At 38.6% G+C, this 20,749-nt stretch overlaps 1 protein-coding gene across 1 annotated transcript in view; it reads left to right on the top strand.

Moving 5' to 3' along the window:
• Nucleotides 1–13,328: 13,328 nt before the first annotated feature.
• Nucleotides 13,329–20,749, top strand: part of LOC134601793 (aminopeptidase N-like) — a 45,399-nt gene continuing 37,978 nt past the window's right edge. The window contains exons 1-3 of the mRNA XM_063446292.1: nucleotides 13,329–13,999; nucleotides 16,047–16,189; nucleotides 17,899–18,041. Coding sequence (XP_063302362.1) covers nucleotides 13,329–13,999; nucleotides 16,047–16,189; nucleotides 17,899–18,041 — 957 coding nt within the window. The remainder of the gene's footprint in view (nucleotides 14,000–16,046; nucleotides 16,190–17,898; nucleotides 18,042–20,749) is intronic.

Genomic DNA, 20,749 nt, shown 5'->3' with positions numbered 1-20,749 from the left:
TGCACAGACTACTGGGGGAACTGAGGAAAGCAGAGCAGAGACATAAAACCGTTCCAACCCCCCAACTCACAGAGCAAGTGCAAAAGATCAGGCGATCCTTGACCACTGTACTAATGGATGACACCATAAAGGCCCTTAATTGGACCAAGAGAACATATTATGAACACTCGAACAAAATGGACACCTTATTAGCCAGGACCCTGAGACCAAGGCAAAACCGGGCCCCAATCACTGCGATTAAACACAGAGACGGAACGATAAAAAATACCCCAGCAGAGGTGGCACAGGTATTCACCGACTATTATAAGAAGCTGTACAACCACACACCCCGGTCTCAAACGTCTCAGGCTGAAGCTGACAGGCAAATGCACAATTTTGTGCGAGACCTAGACCTACCAAAACTCTCGACGGCATCAGCACAGCTCCTCGGAGAAGCTATAACAAGGGAGGAAGTAGAAAGGGCTATAGCAGGCCTGAAAGGTAACAAGGCACCGGGACCAGATGGCTTCGATGGGACGTACTACAAGTCCTTTAAAGAGGAATTGTCCCCACATCTAGCGCGAGTGTTCAACGACCTCATGGAGGGCGGCAACACGGAAAGCAGTATGTCACTTGCTAACATAATTCTCCTCCAGAAACCGGGCAAGGATCCACTACTCCCAGATAACTACAGGCCCATTTCGCTGATTAATCAAGATATTAAAATTCTGGCGAAGATACTAGCGGACCGGTTGAACCCAGTGTTGAAAACTCTGATCCACCCTGACCAGGTGGGGTTCGTACCAGACAGACAGCTATTTGAAAACACCCGGAGAAACATAAATTTAATATGGCGACAGAGGGCCTCTACCACCCCCACGCTACTGGTCTCGCTGGACGCGGAGAAGGCCTTTGATAGGGTCGAGTGGCCGTACCTCTTCGACCTACTGAAACACCTGAACTTCCCCGAACGATACGTGACATCAATCAGGGCCATGTACAATCAGGCCTCTGCGCAGATTAGGATGACTGGAGCTGGACCTCAACCCTTTTTTCTGAAGAACGGAACCAGACAAGGCTGCCCCCTCTCCCCCCTCCTATTTGTGCTGTCGCTTGAGCCGCTCATGCAAGCCATGCGACGACACCCCCTGATTACAGGGATCAACGTAGGGGGCCAAGAGTTTCTCGCCTCCGCCTACGCAGATGATGTTTTGCTGACCCTCACGAACCCCATAGCATCCATGGCGGCACTCAGAGGCCTACTGACACAGTTCGGGGCCTTCTCCGGCTACAAGGCGAACCTGGATAAATCAAGTGCTCTCCCGCTCGGCATGACACCAGAGGACATAAAGACCATACAGGAAACTCACAACATTCCGATAGTACGTGACCATCTTAAGTACCTGGGAGTACGCCTACCTGCAGACCCAAAAGATATACATCACCTGAACTATACCCATTTGATCAAGACACTCATACATGACATGGACAATTGGCAAGACAAACCCATTTCCTGGATAGGGCGCATCCACACAGTAAAAATGAACATCCTACCGAGAATACTGTTTCTCTTTCAGGCGTTACCTGTCAGACTACTCAAATCAGACCTGGCACACCTCCAGAAGGCAATAGGCGATTTCATCTGGCACAACCGCAGACACAGGATATCCAGAAATGTACTATATAGACAGAAACAGAGAGGAGGGCTGGGCCTGCCACACCTTTACTCCTACTATTTGGCGGTGCAATTGGCACAGATCGCTATGTGGCATTCTCCCCTAGGGGTCAGACGGTGGGTTGACCTGGAGTCGCTTATGACAGGGGCCGACCTCCCGCAGTATCACCTGTGGGTGCGCAAAGACGCCAGGCCTATCCTGCGGACGACCTGCCCAGCAATACTGAATTCCCTAACCATATGGGACTCGTATGCCCATAAATATAACTTGACATCTAGGCACTCACCTATGACCCCCGTACTGAGGAACAGGGACTTCCCCCCAGGCATGGCGGCTAGGGATTTCGCTAACATAGAGACGGCAGGTATACAGAGAATCTGCCATATGTATGAACATAAGAAACTAGTCCCTTTTGACACACTTCAACAGCGAACACACCTCACCCCAGCAGACTTCTTCCGTTATTTACAGATCAGAGACTACGTCCAACGGACTGACATTCGACAGGCGGCGACCACCCCTCTAACATTCTATGAAAGAATGTGTCTGAATGAGCATACACGAAAAGGCTTAAAAGGCTTCCCCGAACGATACGTGACATCAATCAGGGCCATGTACAATCAGGCCTCTGCGCAGATTAGGATGACTGGAGCTGGACCTCAACCCTTTTTTCTGAAGAACGGAACCAGACAAGGCTCCCCACTCTCCCCCCTCCTATTTGTGCTGTCGCTTGAGCCGCTCATGCAAGCCATGCGACGACACCCCCTGATTACAGGGATCAACGTAGGGGGCCAAGAGTTTCTCGCCTCCGCCTACGCAGATGATGTTTTGCTGACCCTCACGAACCCCATAGCATCCATGGCGGCACTCAGAGGCCTACTGACACAGTTCGGGGCCTTCTCCGGCTACAAGGCGAACCTGGATAAATCAAGTGCTCTCCCGCTCGGCATGACACCAGAGGACATAAAGACCATACAGGAAACTCACAACATTCCGATAGTACGTGACCATCTTAAGTACCTGGGAGTACGCCTACCTGCAGACCCAAAAGATATACATCACCTGAACTATACCCATTTGATCAAGACACTCATACATGACATGGACAATTGGCAAGACAAACCCATTTCCTGGATAGGGCGCATCCACACAGTAAAAATGAACATCCTACCGAGAATACTGTTTCTCTTTCAGGCGTTACCTGTCAGACTACTCAAATCAGACCTGGCACACCTCCAGAAGGCAATAGGCGATTTCATCTGGCACAACCGCAGACACAGGATATCCAGAAATGTACTATATAGACAGAAACAGAGAGGAGGGCTGGGCCTGCCACACCTTTACTCCTACTATTTGGCGGTGCAATTGGCACAGATCGCTATGTGGCATTCTCCCCTAGGGGTCAGACGGTGGGTTGACCTGGAGTCGCTTATGACAGGGGCCGACCTCCCGCAGTATCACCTGTGGGTGCGCAAAGACGCCAGGCCTATCCTGCGGACGACCTGCCCAGCAATACTGAATTCCCTAACCATATGGGACTCGTATGCCCATAAATATAACTTGACATCTAGGCACTCACCTATGACCCCCGTACTGAGGAACAGGGACTTCCCCCCAGGCATGGCGGCTAGGGATTTCGCTAACATAGAGACGGCAGGTATACAGAGAATCTGCCATATGTATGAACATAAGAAACTAGTCCCTTTTGACACACTTCAACAGCGAACACACCTCACCCCAGCAGACTTCTTCCGTTATTTACAGATCAGAGACTACGTCCAACGGACTGACATTCGACAGGCGGCGACCACCCCTCTAACATTCTATGAAAGAATGTGTCTGAATGAGCATACACGAAAAGGCTTAATTACACCCAGAGAGTAATAGGCAACATAAAAGAGGTACACCTAATGGATAGTCTGACGGCCAGATTGAAAGGCACCACACCGAAATTTGACAGAGTATGGGAACCATGGCACGGCTATGTACTCCCGGTCACCGCCTAAAACACCACATAACGATAAAAAATACGATCATTGCCAAGCAGCTCTGAGACGTTGCATACGACTTTCCCCATCTACCCTGTGCCCCCCTCCCTCCCTTTCCTTCTTGCCCCCCCCTTTCTGTTCTTCTCTTTCCCTTTTTTCTTCTCTCTCCACTCTTAATCTCATTTAGTTTTTTATACTTCCAATACACAGCAACGATGTATTACCACGCAACATGACCCTAATCGCACTTTAAACATAAATCGCACTACAAGATAGGAGCAAGGCAAGGTGCACTAGGGTAAACCCCCTCTACTAAGGGATGAGGCAACCCTATTTGGTTACAATGCATGAAGTTATGTATAATATGTTGGGTTACACGGTTGTTTCTTTCTTCGAATGGAATCATCACCACGATAGCTTGCGGATTTATAAAAAGACAAAACCCCCTGGTGGACTGAGACAGTGATGACATCAAGCCGCAAGTGGCATTTTCTTATTTGCAGTTTATGTACAGTAATTCATGGCTGTTATTCCTACAAGTCTATATATATTTTATGGCTTCTGCGTAAGCCTGTGCAATGTTTTCATTTCTCTTTGTCCGACAGGATGCAAAAAGAAAGTATTTAAAAAAAAAAAGAAGAGAGTAGAAGATATGTGCTGGGCCCCCTCTGCGGTACCAGGGAGCCGGGGGCCGCGGCTGCACACATAGATAGCGATATTCGCTATGTGTGCAGAGAAAGAAAGTGGTTGTCACCCCTTGATGGCGGCCCTGACCGTGTGGCCAAGAAGGGAGAAAAGGAATAAATTCCCATCTCATATAAACTATATATTTTTTTTATTAAGAACCCCGTAGAAAGACAGTTGGAAAAAGAAACTAGATTTAATCATACTGATTTAAAGGAAAGATCTAAGTTCTTCCCTAAACAAATGATTTTGGAGAAAATTACCACATTTGAAACTATGGTAATGAGCGAATTTAAGAAACTGAAGATAAAGGATCATTTTAATCACAATTTAACACTACAAGAAAGGAAAGCCCTAACGGAACTGAAGGAAAATGATAATTTAATTATTAAACCAGCCGATAAGGGAGAAGGTATTGTTCTGATGGCAAAAGATTTCTACAACAAAGAGGCAACAAGAATCTTGATGGATGAACAAACGTATAAGGAGTTGGAAACAAATCCGAATGCTAGTATACACGAGAAGCTTGCCAGTTTTTTTTAAAAAAAGGTTTTGATTTAGAGATTTTAAATAAAAAGGAATATGATTTTTTAAAATATTTTATATCCCAAAATCCCAGTGTTTTATTTCCTCCCCAAAGTGCACAAAGATGAAAAGAAACCTCCAGGAAGACCTATTGTGGCAGGTATAGATGCCATTTCTAGCAGACTGTCACAATATATAGACACCCACCTTCAACCGTTACTACAATACACAAAATCGCACATTAAAGACACTATAGCGGTGTTGAATCTTTTAGAACAGTTTAGATGGGAAGAAGGCTACATTTTAGTAACTTGCGATGTCACAGCACTCTACAACAATATACCCCACAAGTATGGGTGTAAAGCAGTTGAATATTTTTTAAACATTTTTTCTGATATTTTAACCACACAAATAGAATTTATTTTAGGAATTAATTTGATCCTTGACCACAACTTTTTCTGGTTTAAGGAAGAATTCTACCTACAGATTAATGGAACGACCATGGGTACTAAGTTTGCCCCCTGCTATGCTAATTTATTTATGGCATATTGGGGAAATACATTTATATATGGCCAACATAGCTGGGAGGAGAACTTGGTCATCTATGTCTGGTACATAAATGAAATCTTTTTTATCTAGAAAGGAAGGAAGGAGATTTTAGAGGATTTTTTTGTTTTCTTAAATGACATTAAATTAACAAGTACTTGGAGCCAACAAAAAGTGTAATTTTTAGATTTGAGTATTTTTATTGAGGACTTCAAAATTAAGACGAAAAACTATTTTAAAGCAGGGGATGCTAATAGTTTTATAGAGAGAGAAAGTTGCCATTTCACACCGTGGTTTGAAAATGCACCAAAAGGGCAATTTTTAAGAATTAGGCGTAATTGCACTGATATTGACACCTATGAGAGTCAATCAACCCAGATAAAACATGAGTTCCTAGAAAAAGGATATGAGGAGGTTAAATTAGAAAAATCAAGAACGGAAGTAAAAAAGTTGAATAGAAAAGATCTCCTCAAATATAAAGGTACAACAAAATCCAATATAGAAGGGGTGCCATAGCATAGAGAACAATAAAATTAGAGGAATTGTAAAGAAATTTTGGCCCATTCTATTACAAGATTCAATTTTAAAAACCTTTTGCCTAGTTTTTATCCACAGAAGGGTCAATGATTTACGGAGCGTTTTTAACTACCAGTTACATTAAGGAAAAGAAAATCTCCAACACATTTTTAGATAATGAAAAATGTTTTTTTTTGCTGCGGCCAGTGTTTAGCCAACAAGCAATGGAAAGAGGAGATTTCAGATTATTACAACAAAGGAAGGAGATGATTACCCGATTAAAAACTTCATCACTTGATTCTCACATTTTTTTTTATATATTTAATTCAGTGTCCTTGTGGTCTTAACTACATTGGAAAAACTACTAGGGCCTTACATATTCGGATCGAAGAGCGTATCAGAAACATTCTTAAGGGATTTGAAAATCATAGTGTGTCATTACATTACAAACAATGTCATAATAATTCACCAAATGGCACAATATTTATGGGTCTTAAAAAAGTGCTTAAGGATTGGAGAGGGGGAAATGTCAACCTCAAATTAAGCAAGGAAGAGATGCAATGGAATTTTAAACTCAATACCCTCACCCCGTTTGGTCTCAATTCAGATTTTGAGATGTCACATTTTTGTTCAATTTGTTCTATTGTATCCATATTATTTCTTTTTCTTCCTCTCCCTTTCACTTTTGGATATTATCCTGTGTAGATCAGAGCCAAATTTGAATGCATTTGACGCCTATTTAAGAATTAGTAGTATTTGTATATTTGTATTTTTATTGATATCGTTTTTATGAGATCGGAATACATTTTTTCTCCCTTCTTGGCCACATGGTAATAAACGTTATGATCCTATAGTATGTAAGACTTATCATGCATTTTTTTTCATTTCCCCCCTAATTGTATTATCTGTATGGGGTGAGCATAAGATTATTCTGGGGCATTTTTTAAAAAGGTTTGTGATTTGAAAATTCTAAGTAAGAGTTTAAGAAGGAGCATGGCTGCTGGAATGTAATAAGAATCCAATGAAGAATGAAAAAAACGATACAATGTTGGATGTGACAGGATTTGAGATCCCCCGAGTGTGGGGTATATATAGCAGGACTTGTCTATCCACAAGGATTACCTACACACTGTCCAGCTGAGGAAGCTGAGGAGTAACCTGGCGAAACGTGTCCTGGGGACAGTGAGGACTTGTGGACATTGCCATTGTAGTGTTTTTATATACTATTTCTGCTGAATTTTCTTTTGCTATATTTTTATGTTGGGATAGACCCTATAATAAATAGGGTTCCTGCTGTTATTCAAGAAGGAGTGTTGTCCTGAACTACACACTATGCTGTACTTGAGCCTAATATGATGGCTCCATCTTTGTGAGTACACATTTTACCTGTTTATATCCAAATAAACATATACAGCAATATTGCACTATATATATTCCTTTCTGAGCTTATATATAGGACGAAATAGAATGTCTATTACAAGAAGGGGAAGGTCGCCTAAACGGACCTATCTGCTAATTCCACTTGAGCTAGGTTTACAGCTCAAGAATATGTGAGTGGTTCCTTATCGATTTTTTTCATTTTACACTTGGTTTTAAGATTGTACACTATTAGATGTCCCTATTTTTTAGAGGTACATTGTCGGTTTTATTGTAAACACTCATCAACCGTTGTTTTAAGGTATATGCCTTTATTAATGTTTTAAAATAGCGCTACACCATACTTGGTATTGGATATTCTATGTGTGTATTTGGAGAGACTGCATTTGGCGATTTAGCAGCTTAATTAAAAACATTTCCTTTTAGAAGCACTTGCACCTTTGTAAGATAAAAAACATTTTTAATTAGCGCTGGTATATTACATCTTTGTTGAGTTCGTTTGTACTTTTCAGATTTACTTAAGCGAATTCCAGTTGGAATTTGATCAAGCTGACCAAATCTGCACCATTTGACCAGATGCATTTGATGTCAACTTTAAAATCAGAACATTTCTTTGAGGAACTAGAAACTCTCCTTAACAACTTGCAGGGATTAACTCAGAGCATGGACCACATGGATTTATTACAGAAGATTATTGCCCAGTGTTACTTAATCCCACTTACCAATGAATATCCCTCAAAATTGGATAGCTGGCATAAATGTGCTTGGAGCATTTTCCTTTATATAGGATGGTCTAGCCTCCTATTGACATATGATATAATGAATTAAGCTTTTAAATTGGGAAAATATATCACTTATACATTCTTATGAAAATAGATTTATAGACTAGCAAATGTCTTAATTAAAAAAAAAAAGTGCTGCTATTAATAATGAGACTCCCACCTCTACTACAGTATAATGGATGGAAGCGAAAGAACACTGTTACAAACTGTTAGCATACTGTCTGTCTCCTCTACCATCTCCAAGTTATCTTTTCTGCCATCTTGTGCTCTTTTTCTGGTATTACATCTCCATTGACATTCTTTTGAAACTCATGCTATTACTAATTTGACAAAGGCCCACTTTGTGTGCAATGCAATTAGTTTAGCAGGAAACTAATTAATACAAAATGAGCCAACAGGGAAGAAGAGATTTTTAGATGTTTTTACATTACACAAATACTACAATAAGTTATGTGAACATTCATTATAGAGCCAAAGTGTATTTAAAACAATGACACAGAACACCTTATCATCATGTGGAATCATATGGAATCAAAGAAGCAAGACATGCACATGGATTAACTTTTAAACTTAGGGAGAGCAAAAAAACAGGGTGCAAGAGAATACTGAGAATGGACAACAGCTTAACTAGCCAGCCCTTTCGGTGGTTGCCCACTCAGATCTCAAGCTAGTTTTAGCTCATCTTGTGCCACTACGCAGAAAACCTAGACCATCTTCCTATCAGACTGATCTCATTCAAATGGGTGGTTCAGATCCGAAATACAGGCCAACTCTCTCTGCTCAAGAGATACAACAATCCTAGATGATCGGTTCAGCCTTTTTAGGCCTCATCAGTGAGGTATAGCCGTTATCCCCTTAGGCACCCTGAACCAGGGTGTCTACATCTGGATTACCCTTTAAACTTATGGTAAGCAAAAAAACAGGGTGCAAGATGCTAAAACCAGCTTGAGATCTGAGTGGGGACCCAACGAAAGGCAAGCTACATGAGCTGTTGTCCATTCTCAGTACTCTCTTGCCATTCGTACAAATTTTGAGCAGTTGGTGGTTCATCCAATACACTAAACATTCTATATGGAAGAATCAAACAAATGAGACAGTGTGCAAAACCATTTCATGAATAGTAGTCTGTGGTGCCAAAATAAAAAGGATGATTGATTGGGAAAAAAAGAAGATTGATTATTACGGGACAGCCACTAAATGTTATTTTGCTCATGGAAGTGACCCATAAAGGGAAATATTTAGGAACAATAAAAAAAGATATACCGTATATTTACTAAATACAACATATAAATATAGATATTTTTACTGCTCCTCCTCTTTTTCCCTTTAATGGTTAGTTCTTCTCACTTGATTCTTGAACAAAATTGTGCGAACATACAACTTTCAGTGTGCTGCAAAATATATGCATAATTTTCATATTTTGCAGACACTGTTTGGCCAAATTTTTGTTAGTCCGAATCATTTTTCCCCAAAAGATTGCATGGATGAAATTCGTCCAAATGTTTTCCCTTAGACAAATTGATTCAGATAATCCATTTAGTATGGGTGAAGTAGAAAGGATGATAAAACAAAAATAGACAATAACGATGCTGATCTATTGGACAAAATGTCAGGTTTCAATTTGAGTCAAATTGTCTTAATCTTCCTACATCAGGGAACTATTTTTAGTGTGTTACCACTATCTCTTTTCTATTCGTAACAAATTAGGGAGCTATTTCCTAAACACAACAGCTCTCTAATTCAGTACCCTTAACCCCTTAAGGACACATGACATGTGTGACATGTCATTATTCCCTTTTATTCCAGAAGTTTGGTCCTTAAGGGGTTAAGTGGGATGGACATATTATTGGGTACCAAATTAGGGAACTTTTAAGTAGATAGTGGGATTTATGTGGGATTATCAGATTTAAGGGTGCCAGATTAGGGAGCCATGTTATAAACACATCAGCACACTAATTTGGTACCCTTATGTAGGATTGACAATTGTGGGATGTTTAGGTTATAGCACCCTAATTAAGTACTATGTAGGATTCTCACTTTAAGGATACTAAATTAGGGAGCTATCTGCTAAACTCAATGACTCCCTTATATGTTACCCTTATGATGGATTGCAATAATTAAGGATACTAAATTAGGGTGCTGTTTAACTACTTTATTTGGTATTCGTAAATGTAGCAATCCCATGGAAGGATAGAAATTTATTGACTTATCTAGCAAGCATCTGTAAGAGCAAAATTAAGAAAAGAGGCCTTTCTTAATTGTGGTCTTTCATCTGTTTAGTAGATAGCTCCCTAATTTAGTTCCCTTATGTTGGATTGCCATTTTAAGGATACCAAATTAGGGAGCTATCTTTTAAACACAACAGCTCCCAAATTTGATATTCTTATATGGGATTGACGTATTTAAGGGTACCAAGTTAGGGCCCTGTTTAGCAGATAGGTCCTTAATTAAATCCTTATATATGGCATTCCCACAAAATGAGAAAATGATGGAGTTATCTACAATACAACTGAATTATGCAAAAATTAATAGAAAAAAAGGCTGTTTAATAAGTTTGATCTTTCAGCTTTATTTAGTAGATAGCTCCCTAATGTGGTACCCTAATGTGGAATTACCACATTTAAGTACCAAGTTAGGGACCTAAATGCTAAATAGAAACCTAATTTAATATCCTTGAGAATAATGGGAATAATGGTGTTTTTTTTTTGCATCAGAATTTTTTCAGAATTTTGTTTTGCTCCGAATCAATCATTTCCAAATTCCAAATTTGAAAACTAACGAATTTAAACAAAACTAAACAAAAAAAATTGGGGAACACCAAAATATATACAAAAAGCATATTAAGGGACAGAGCACACACAAAAAAATGTTTTATTTTAAATTTGACAAGGCTACTGAAAATCACCTATCTTAGCAAACAAATATCAGTATTCAGTTACACCATATAGCGTGTTAAGCTCACCACTACGTCACAGTACACAATATATTTTTTTGTGTGTGCACTGTTCTTCAATCTGTATTTTGTTCAGACTACTGCTGAGAAATGTTTCATAATTTAAAAATAAACGCATGTTCCGGGTGTGTCCACAATTCCCCTATTTCTGTGTACATTTGGAACCCACGGGTCCTGAACTCCATGTGCCCTTTTAGAGGTGACCCCATAAAAAAATAAGAGGACATTCTCTTTAAGTAGTGGTGGTCTCAACACAAAATGGCTATATGGTGAAAATGAACCCCCAAATTTGTTTGAGTGTAAAATTCAATACTTTTATGTATGCGCTGTTCCTTAATCTACATATCTTGTTCTTTACATTAGCACCACTGCTGAGAAATGCATGCTCTGAGTGTTCCATTTTCTCAGTGTATTTGGAATCCCGACTAGATTTATTTTGGGATAAGCACCCCACCCCTCCACTGAAGGTGAGCACAGGAAAGCATACATTTGAGGATAAACTATGGAAGCGGTAAGTATTAGCATGTTGATCTCCAATGTTAAAGTTAGTGTAGGACCCACTATTATTGGGGTACAGTGATGCAGTGATTTTAAGTAGCTTTGTAAAATAAAAACTCTTAATATTATTTGTGTGTGTGCCTTAATCTGTACCTTAATCTGTATTTTGTCTAAAAAACTAAAATACAAACGTTTTCCTTAATTGAAATGTATGTATGTATTTATTTATTTTTAGTGTAGATATATCCAGGCAAATATAAATGTTTTCTTTTAAAGGTATATAAGGTATATAAGGAAAGAAAATTGCAAAAGCTGTAGATCTGCTGTCTGCAGCCTGTAAAGCCCCCCCCCCCCCCCCCCCCCCCCTTTTCTCCAGTACAGACTGCTGGGGCTGCAAGCTTTCAATGAGCTGTAATAGAGTTTGTTGCGAAGGTAGTATTGCATGTACCAATCCATTGAATGACAGCCAGGGACTCTAATTATAAAAATGCTGATTTCTTTTTAAATCTGCACCTTTTTAGAAATTGGCACCCATATGACACTACAGACATATAAAGCAAGCTGAAATGCTATGTGTGTGCAGTGTTCTTTTAACCTGTCTATCTATGAAACAGAGACTTACTAAAGTGGAAAATTAGAAACCCTTTTATGATGGTGATATATTTAATCATAGATAAAGCCAACGGGCTAACTACAATCAACCAGATGGTCCAAATCATTGCACAAACCTTAACTTGCCAGGATATAAAGATCTGTTTTACTAACTGACCTGTGATCAATAAGCATTTCAGAATAGCACACTGAAAAGCACCATCTGTGTGAACCACAACTCCTTAATATATGAGTCATTTCAGACCAGTGTGAGCTGTTCTTTCAGTCTTAAAGAGACACTCCACTGCCCAAATACTAAACCTCCATTTCTTGCTGTGGCAATTACAAGTAAAAAGAAAGGCAGAGAAAAATAAATCTGGACGGACAAGGTTTACATTGATGGATTGTTTGTCTTTGAACTAAAAAGTTGATATATATATATATATATATATTTAATTAAATTGCAGTTATTTCAGTTTATATTTCATTGAAGTGGTCTGGGTGCATATTACCCTTAATAACCTGCAATATTTACCTTTGAGGATTAACTCCACTTCTGCAATGCATGAGGACATCCACGGTCACCCGAAACACCATAAGAAAGAATTGTATAATGATTTCCTATTGGGGAAGTACTAATGCAAGCGAGGCCATTGCCACGCATGCATATTAGTTCTTCCCCACCAGCTAACGTTGGCAAAGGAGGGGGACTTGATATATGGTGCACTATCGGGGGCTATAGTACCAGATAAAAAAACTTTGGTTTTCTGGAACTATAGTTTCCCTTATTTGTGAGATTTAGGCAAAATGTGCTGGTTCAAAAAAACTTCCCTAGTACAGTTATATATTACAGCGTTTTGCAATCTGGTTTTCATGCTTAGTGACTAACCTTCGAAGAACAAATGTAGCCGAGATATTTGCTTAACCGAGATAGATTCGTTTGCTGAATGTCTATCTTTCAATAACCAAATCCTTTTTTTTTTTTTTCATCATCTAGTAAATTGTTTGATCACAGCAACAACAGCTCAGTCCTGTCTTCAGGGCGGATATTAAAGATATAAAAATATCATTATATCAGATCTGCACACAACCTTTACCCTACACCGTTAATGATTACTTAATTTTCTTGGCACAAGTAAGACCCCTGCAGCTTTTGATATAAAGATATAAAGACAATTTCCTGCATTCACTCTTCAAGCCTTCTTCTGCCACAATGGGAAAGGGTTTTTTTGTCAGCAAGGTGGTTGCTGTTGTTGGCATCCTGTTTTCTATAGCTGCTATTGCTACAATTATAGCTCTGGCTGTTGTATATGCACAAGAAAAAGACAAAAATAGTAATTTGTCCAAGCCTAGTGAACCCACAAGTGCCACTCCAAGCAGACCAGAGAATGCAACATCAAGTGGATCAACACATACAGCCGGGACGAGTTCCATCATCTCTACAGCCGGGATGAGTTCCATCATCTCCACCACTCCATCTAGTGAACCATGGCAAAAATACCGTCTTCCAAAAACCCTTCAACCATATCATTATAATGTTCGACTGCGTCCAGTTCTAAAGGAGAATGCTGAAGGACTCTATGTGTTTTATGGAAAAAGTGAAGCTTTCTTTACTTGTAATGAAGCAACCAACCTTGTCATTATCCACAGTAAAAAGCTCAATTTCACCACAAATCCCAAAGCCACTCTCAGGGATAGTGCTGGGAACAGTCTCAATGTGTCTAAGGTAGAAGAAGTGCCAGTAACACAGTATCTGGTGCTACATGCTGAACACCCCATGGAAGTTGGTAAACAGTATTCCATTCGCACCGATTTTGTTGGAGAGCTAGCAGATGACCTGGCTGGGTTTTACCGGAGTGAGTACGAGGAAGATGGAGTACTCAAGTAAGTGTTGGAATTAATAAAACACAATAGTACAGTCTAGGGGTAGCCAGCAGCATTTGTTGGATACAGTTCCTGTAATCCGCTACCCAGGCAGTCTTAGTCAACCCAAAAACTGTCTGCAAATTGTTACGTCAGCCTTCTACCCTCATTAGTCTTTATTTTTAATAACCGTATTAGTACGTTTATCATTATCAATCCTAAATTATCTTGTTGTCTAAAAATGGTTGGTACCACAATTGAGAGTGCAATTAAAACACTTTGTCTCAGGAGTCTCCTTGTTAACATAGGCTGAAAAAAGACTTGTGACCGTCAAGTTCAGCCTTTCTCACACCTGTCCTTGCTGTTCATCCAAAATAAGGCACACATATTATGTTTATGCAAGCTTTCATGCAGTTTCTGTTTTAACATCTGTACAGACTCTAATATAATGAATTGTTCTTACTGTCAAAAATATTTTCCTGCCTTAGAATAAATCTTTTTATTTTTAGTATAATTGGGTGACCTTGTATCTAAAATCTTCAATTCCTTTTATTTTGTCGCACTTTTTCTAGTGCAATAATAGTTCCCACAATTGCATATTATGTTCAAGATGTGGTATTGCCATTGATTTATAAAGAGGCACAATTCTATTTTCATCTTGAGAATTAATGCCCCTTTTCACGCATCGCAATACCTTACTAGCCTTAGCAACTGCTGATTGACACTGTTGGACTCATTCTTGATGAAAGAGTGTCTACAACAGTAACAATTCATTCTTTAGACTAAATTACTTTGAGAAACGTAACACAAATGTAAAAATTAAAGATAGGCTTGTAACAGAATACTAGTATCTTCTCAAATTATCTCCAACGTTTTACATTATTTTACTTTTTTAAACTGCTGCTATTCAATATGTTAAAACATGCAAACCTTCTTCATGAATTCCGAAAGTTAAGTATTAAAATGGATGATTAAGAAGAGGAAGAATTATTTATCCTCTAGTTGCTGAATTATTTTATTTTTTTTATGATTTTATGTAAATCTCAACATGTGTCAAATAGTATTTTATCAGATTCTGTAGATTTTTTTTTTCTAAATAAAGGTCTGTGGCGGTATACCCTCTTGAGGATGGGTTACTACCGCCTGTGTTCGCCCCTTCCTAGTTGTGCCCAGCCCTAGAGTGATTATAGCTACTAGCCAGTGATTATAATCACTTGCAGGAGGGCAATCGTGGTATCACCCAAACACTAGTCGAGACTTAGTGAAGGGTGAAATAGAACTGTTTATTTAAGGCAAGATACACGGAATTTATGCACAGACCCCCAACAGGGGGTCTCCATTCAAAGTAACATGAAAACATAAGCCTGCCCAGGCGTCGCTGTGTTTGGGAGATAATGGATTCTCCCGGACACAGGAAGCCGAACACACCAAATCCACAAAAATACAAACAAGACAGTAATGCATCCCCACATGCCATACATCCCAAAATAGCTCCCGGTCCCAGCTATGATCCCCAAAAATAGCAGAGCTATCTGATGTACAGAGCTGGAGAAATCATTGTACAAAGTCTGGACTTAAGACTCTGTACATATCTGAAAATAGCTCCACAGAATCACTTAGTTTCGGCCGGTGGATTCAAATTTCCTAAACCACTCGGCGGCTAATCGGGAGAAAGGGCGCGAAACCAACTTGCACCAATCGGCGCTTGGGGATGGCATTCAGTAACGGTATTCCGTCACAAGGTCTGGATGGTTCTTGGGGGGGAGGGGATAAAATGGTACTGGGTATAATTAATGTATGTGGTACTACCATGTTGTTCCAAGGAGAGATCTGATTGCCATTTTGGAATTGGGAAGGAATTTTGTTTGCACAATTGGAAATGGCTTCTAACTTTTTCGAGGGATTGTGTCTTCTTTTGGATAACCCACAAAAACAGATGTGTGAAGGTTAACTTGATGTTCTTAAGGTTTTTTTTTTTGTTTAGTTTTTTTTCAAACTAGATTACTATGTTTGCTGTTCACTTTGACACAGAGCCACTTTTCCAGCTAACATATGTTCTTGCTAACAGGATCATCGCTACCACACAGATGCAGGCTCCTGACGCCAGGAAGGCATTTCCCTGTTTTGATGAACCAGCGATGAAAGCTACTTTCAACATCACCATCGTACACAAACCAGACTATGTGGCTCTATCAAACATGAATCCTATCAGTAAGTGACTGTGTTTAATTACTTTGAAAATTATTTTTTCATAGGTCTAATATTCCACGTAACTACATAACAGTAACAAATACAACACATATAGCTTGACAATAGAAAGGTAACGGTAGAGTTCCCAGCCTATCACATGACATCACTGGAAAGCTCATGATGTCCTCTTTACAATACAGCAGTATTGATAGAGTAACTCAAAAGAAAAAAAAGGAGATGCATATGAACCAAATGTCCAGTACAGAGGACACAAGTTAATAGGCTAGGTCTCCGGAGGATAAATTATTGTTTATTTTTTAACCATTTTATGTAAGACCTGTTTCTAGCATCTCCCGGCTTATCCATGATCTGTGAGGTGGAGGGTATCTTAAAGTTCTCTGCGGTCAGAATTAACACTTATCTAACTAAAACCTTGTGCAATAAAACTGAAGCTAGCTCAATGTTTTTTGTGATGCCTAAGGAATGTGATTTGGAATGGTCAGGACTGGTTACATACAGGGTGGCCCAAAGGTAGGTATACAGTTTAATCAATGAAATTCATCACACAATAACCGTAAAGAAAAATAATTTGCCCTCTACTATTCTTTCCAGCTGCAACACTGATATTTGAATGTCTGAAATGTAACTGCCACTTTGTTTTGAATCTGTGTGTATGTGTACCCATATAATCTGCTGCGATGAATTTCATTGATTCAACTGTATGTATGCCTACTTTTTGGGTATACTGATGATATTATCAGTATCCCCGACTCATGATTGCGATAGACTGTTTTGTAGCAGCAGGCTACAAAATTAAAGGAATGGAAGATTTTGGTTTTGAAGAAAGGTTAACAAATTTTAAATCTGTTTAGTTTAGAAAAATGGAGGTGAGGGATATTGTATATAGATATATATTACCTATTTTTGTTTTAATTTAAATTGAAAAACAACAGTTTCCTCATTATTTTCTAAACTTTAAATTGTTAAATATTTCACTGGGAATTGTAAGGTCTTGTCTAAAAGAGTTAAGATGGAAAAAGTTTAAAGTCCGCTATATTTAATGTTTGAATAATTTGGACTAAAATTTGCAGTTCCCCATTGAATTTCCGGCAATTGATATTCTCTATGACCTTCATCAGTGATTTGTTCCATACTTCCAGTTCTGAAGTGTCTGTTTTAAAACCAATATTGTCTACATATTTTAAGGGACACTAAAGGTATCAAAACAACTTTAGCCTAATGAAGCAGTTTTGGTCTATAGATCATGCCCCTGTAGTCTCATTGCTCAATCCTCTGCCATTTAAGCATTAAATCACTTTGTTCATGCAGCCCTTGTCACACCTCCCTGCATGTGACTTACACAGCCTTCCTAAACACTTCCTGTTGAGAGAGATCTACTGTTTGAATATCCTTTGTTGCACAGTCTACTTAAATTAGAATTTCCTATCTCTTGCTCTTTTAATAGCCTTTAGGAGCAGGAGATTATTATTATTTTTATTATTATTATTATTATTGTCAGATATAAAACCTTCCAAAGCAAGTTAACATCTTATTGAAAATGTAAACCTTTTTTTTTTCATGCAGGCTCTATCAGTCACAGCCAGGGGAGGTGTAACTAGGGCTGCATAAACAGACACAAAATTGACTTAACTCCTAAATGGAAAATAATTGAGCAATGAGACTTTCTTTGTACATTATTTTCTTTGACATTATTGTTTCCATTGCATAAGATCAAACAAATATAACTGAAGATGAAGAACCATGGACTGAAACGGTTTTTGACACAACCTTGAAGATGTCCACATACCTTGTGGCATTCATAGTTTCTCAGTTTAAATCTATTGGCGATCCAGGGAATAGTACCACGACTGGGGTAAGTGATATTTGATTGGAATGGTCAGCATTTAACTTGCTTAATTTAAAAGCCTGAAAGTTAAGAAACACATCTTGTGACTTAAAAACCTACTTAAAAACAACAAACACTGAATGCTGTTGGACTGGTATTCACCCCTTAACATAGTACTTGATTGAAACACATTTTTGCAACAACTCCATCTTTTTACATTAGCTACTTTAACCTTGGCATATGACTATATAATGCTGTTTTTCTCTATTCTTGAATTAAGGGCTGTGATTGGATCATTCTAATGCACTCATGTTCTTGTTTCTTGGTCTTGAACCATTCCAGTGTAACTTGGTAACTGTATTTAACCCCTTAAGGACACATGGTGGAAATATTCCACCATGATTCCCTTTTATTTCACAAGTTGTGTCCTTAAGGGGTTAAAGGGATTCTATAGTGCTAGGAAAACCTTTTTCCTAGCACTCTAGCTCCCTATAGTGAGTATATAAAAATTGGGCTGACTAGATGGGCCAAATGGTTCTTATCTGCCATCACATTCTATTGTAAGATAATTTACTATCATTCTGTGATGTTATAGGAGGACATGAGTACATTAACTTGTGACATGAAGTTATAAAGTATATCTATTTAATCTCAGTAACTCTGGCAAGGGTGCGCACACTAACGTCACCTGATATGACTTTTATCTTCTGCCAAGCTGTACTTCCTCATATCCATAAACGCCTATTACAGGATTTAATCTGCACGCATATTACACGGAATATGAATTATAGGTTTTAGACCACCCAGGTGCAGTATACAAAATAAATGTAATAATTACTTCCCTTTTGTTAGGTATAGGTATAGCAAAAGGATTCCTCTCAATCCTCAATACAACTTTAGAAAATACAGGATATACCTAAGCCTATAAAACAAAAGAAAATGCGCTCATAGGGGATTAACGTCAAAACATAAATTGCCCCTTAATAATAAGTCTCACTCACAGAATGGAAGTGGTTTTCAGGCACATCAAATACGTGGATCTTCACGACTTTCTCACAGTTAGAATGATGAGTGTATCATGAAAAAGATAAAAAATGGCATAGTATAGCACTGTATTAAAGTATGAAATTAGCTTTTAATGTTTGCACTTACAATATAAAAGGTATAAAAAGGCCCATCAGTACAAATCTGTTTGTCCCATCGCTGTAGAGTATGGTAACCCTCAAAGAAATATCCAGCAGGAAAAAACAGGTACACAATAAAATAAAATAAATAAAATACAGTAACAAATAAACAGCTCACTCTACGCGTTTCGTCTGTCCTCCAGACTTCCTCAGGAGTGATGAGATGCACTCCTGAGGAAGTCTGGAGGACAGACGAAACGCGTAGAGTGAGCTGTTTATTTGTTACTGTATTTTATTTATTTTATTTTATTGTGTACCTGTTTTTTCCTGCTGGATATTTCTTTGAGGGTTACCATACTCTACAGCGATGGGACAAACAGATTTGTACTGATGGGCCTTTTTATACCTTTTATATTGTAAGTGCAAACATTAAAAGCTAATTTCATACTTTAATACAGTGCTATACTGTGCCATTTTTTATCTTTTTCATGATACACTCATCATTCTAACTGTGAGAAAGTCGTGAAGATCCACGTATTTGATGTGCCTGAAAACCACTTCAATTCTGTGACGGAATATGAATTCTGTTTAAAGTAGATTACAGAAAGCAAGCAAAGAGTTAAACATGACACACCATATATGTTGCAATTTTAACCTAAGCAGGATTTGGCAGTTGCTTGTTTAATTATCCCCTTTATAATCTAAATTATACATAGTAGTAAAACGGTGCAAGGTCTACACTTATCAGCAGTGATATTAAATGAACTCTTTGATTAAAACTTGGAGCATAAGAAGTAGATACAATTTATTGCTGATTTCCTTATCGTGCAGAATACAATAAATGCTCAGGATCACAGGACAGGGGCAGAACAACCACACTATACGGGTTCATTTACTAACAGGATTATTAACTGAAATGGGATTTATTTTATTTTTTTATTCCATAGTGAATCCAAAGTGAATTACCTTTTTTTCTAAAATGTATTTATAGTGAACGCCAAGCCAAATCAAAAATATAGTTGACATTTTTATTAATTGACTACTTTGGGCTAAAATCTGACATTAACTTTTAATTTCTGACAGATCCCGCTTTAATGAACAATCATTCACTGTGTGTGTAGACCAAAAGTGCTGAAAGGAATCCCATTTATCTGTTAGATTAGAGACCCCTTGTCAGGTTAGGGTTTTAGTGCATGTGTGGGTGGAAGAGAAGTGGTCGGCAGAAAGAAATAACATATATAAGCACAGGGAGAAGTATATAACAAGGTAATGTTGTGAAAAAGCTGCAGGGGTTAATTAGACCAAGAACTACAGCTTCCATGATGCTTTGTGATTCTAAAGCATTCTAGAGGTATGCAAAGCATCATGGGAGTTATAGGTTTACAACATCCGGGGATCTACCTTTTGGGCAGCTCTGCTTTAGACTCTAAGATTCTCCAACCAATTACTTGATTTATGTCCATCCAATAATAACAATAACCTCTAGAATAACAATCTGGTTACTGATACAATTCCTAATACAACCCAGTTCTAGTATTACGTCATTTATTAGCTACATATAGATCCAGATTTACTGAAGCCTATCAATGTGTTGTTAGGATTCTGTACATC

Source organism: Pelobates fuscus, chromosome 3 (assembly GCF_036172605.1).
Source record: "Pelobates fuscus isolate aPelFus1 chromosome 3, aPelFus1.pri, whole genome shotgun sequence".
In the NCBI taxonomy this organism is placed as follows: Eukaryota; Metazoa; Chordata; class Amphibia; order Anura; family Pelobatidae; genus Pelobates; species Pelobates fuscus.
Note: the sequence above shows the minus strand (reverse complement) of the source record. Positions and strands in the feature narration are given on the sequence as shown.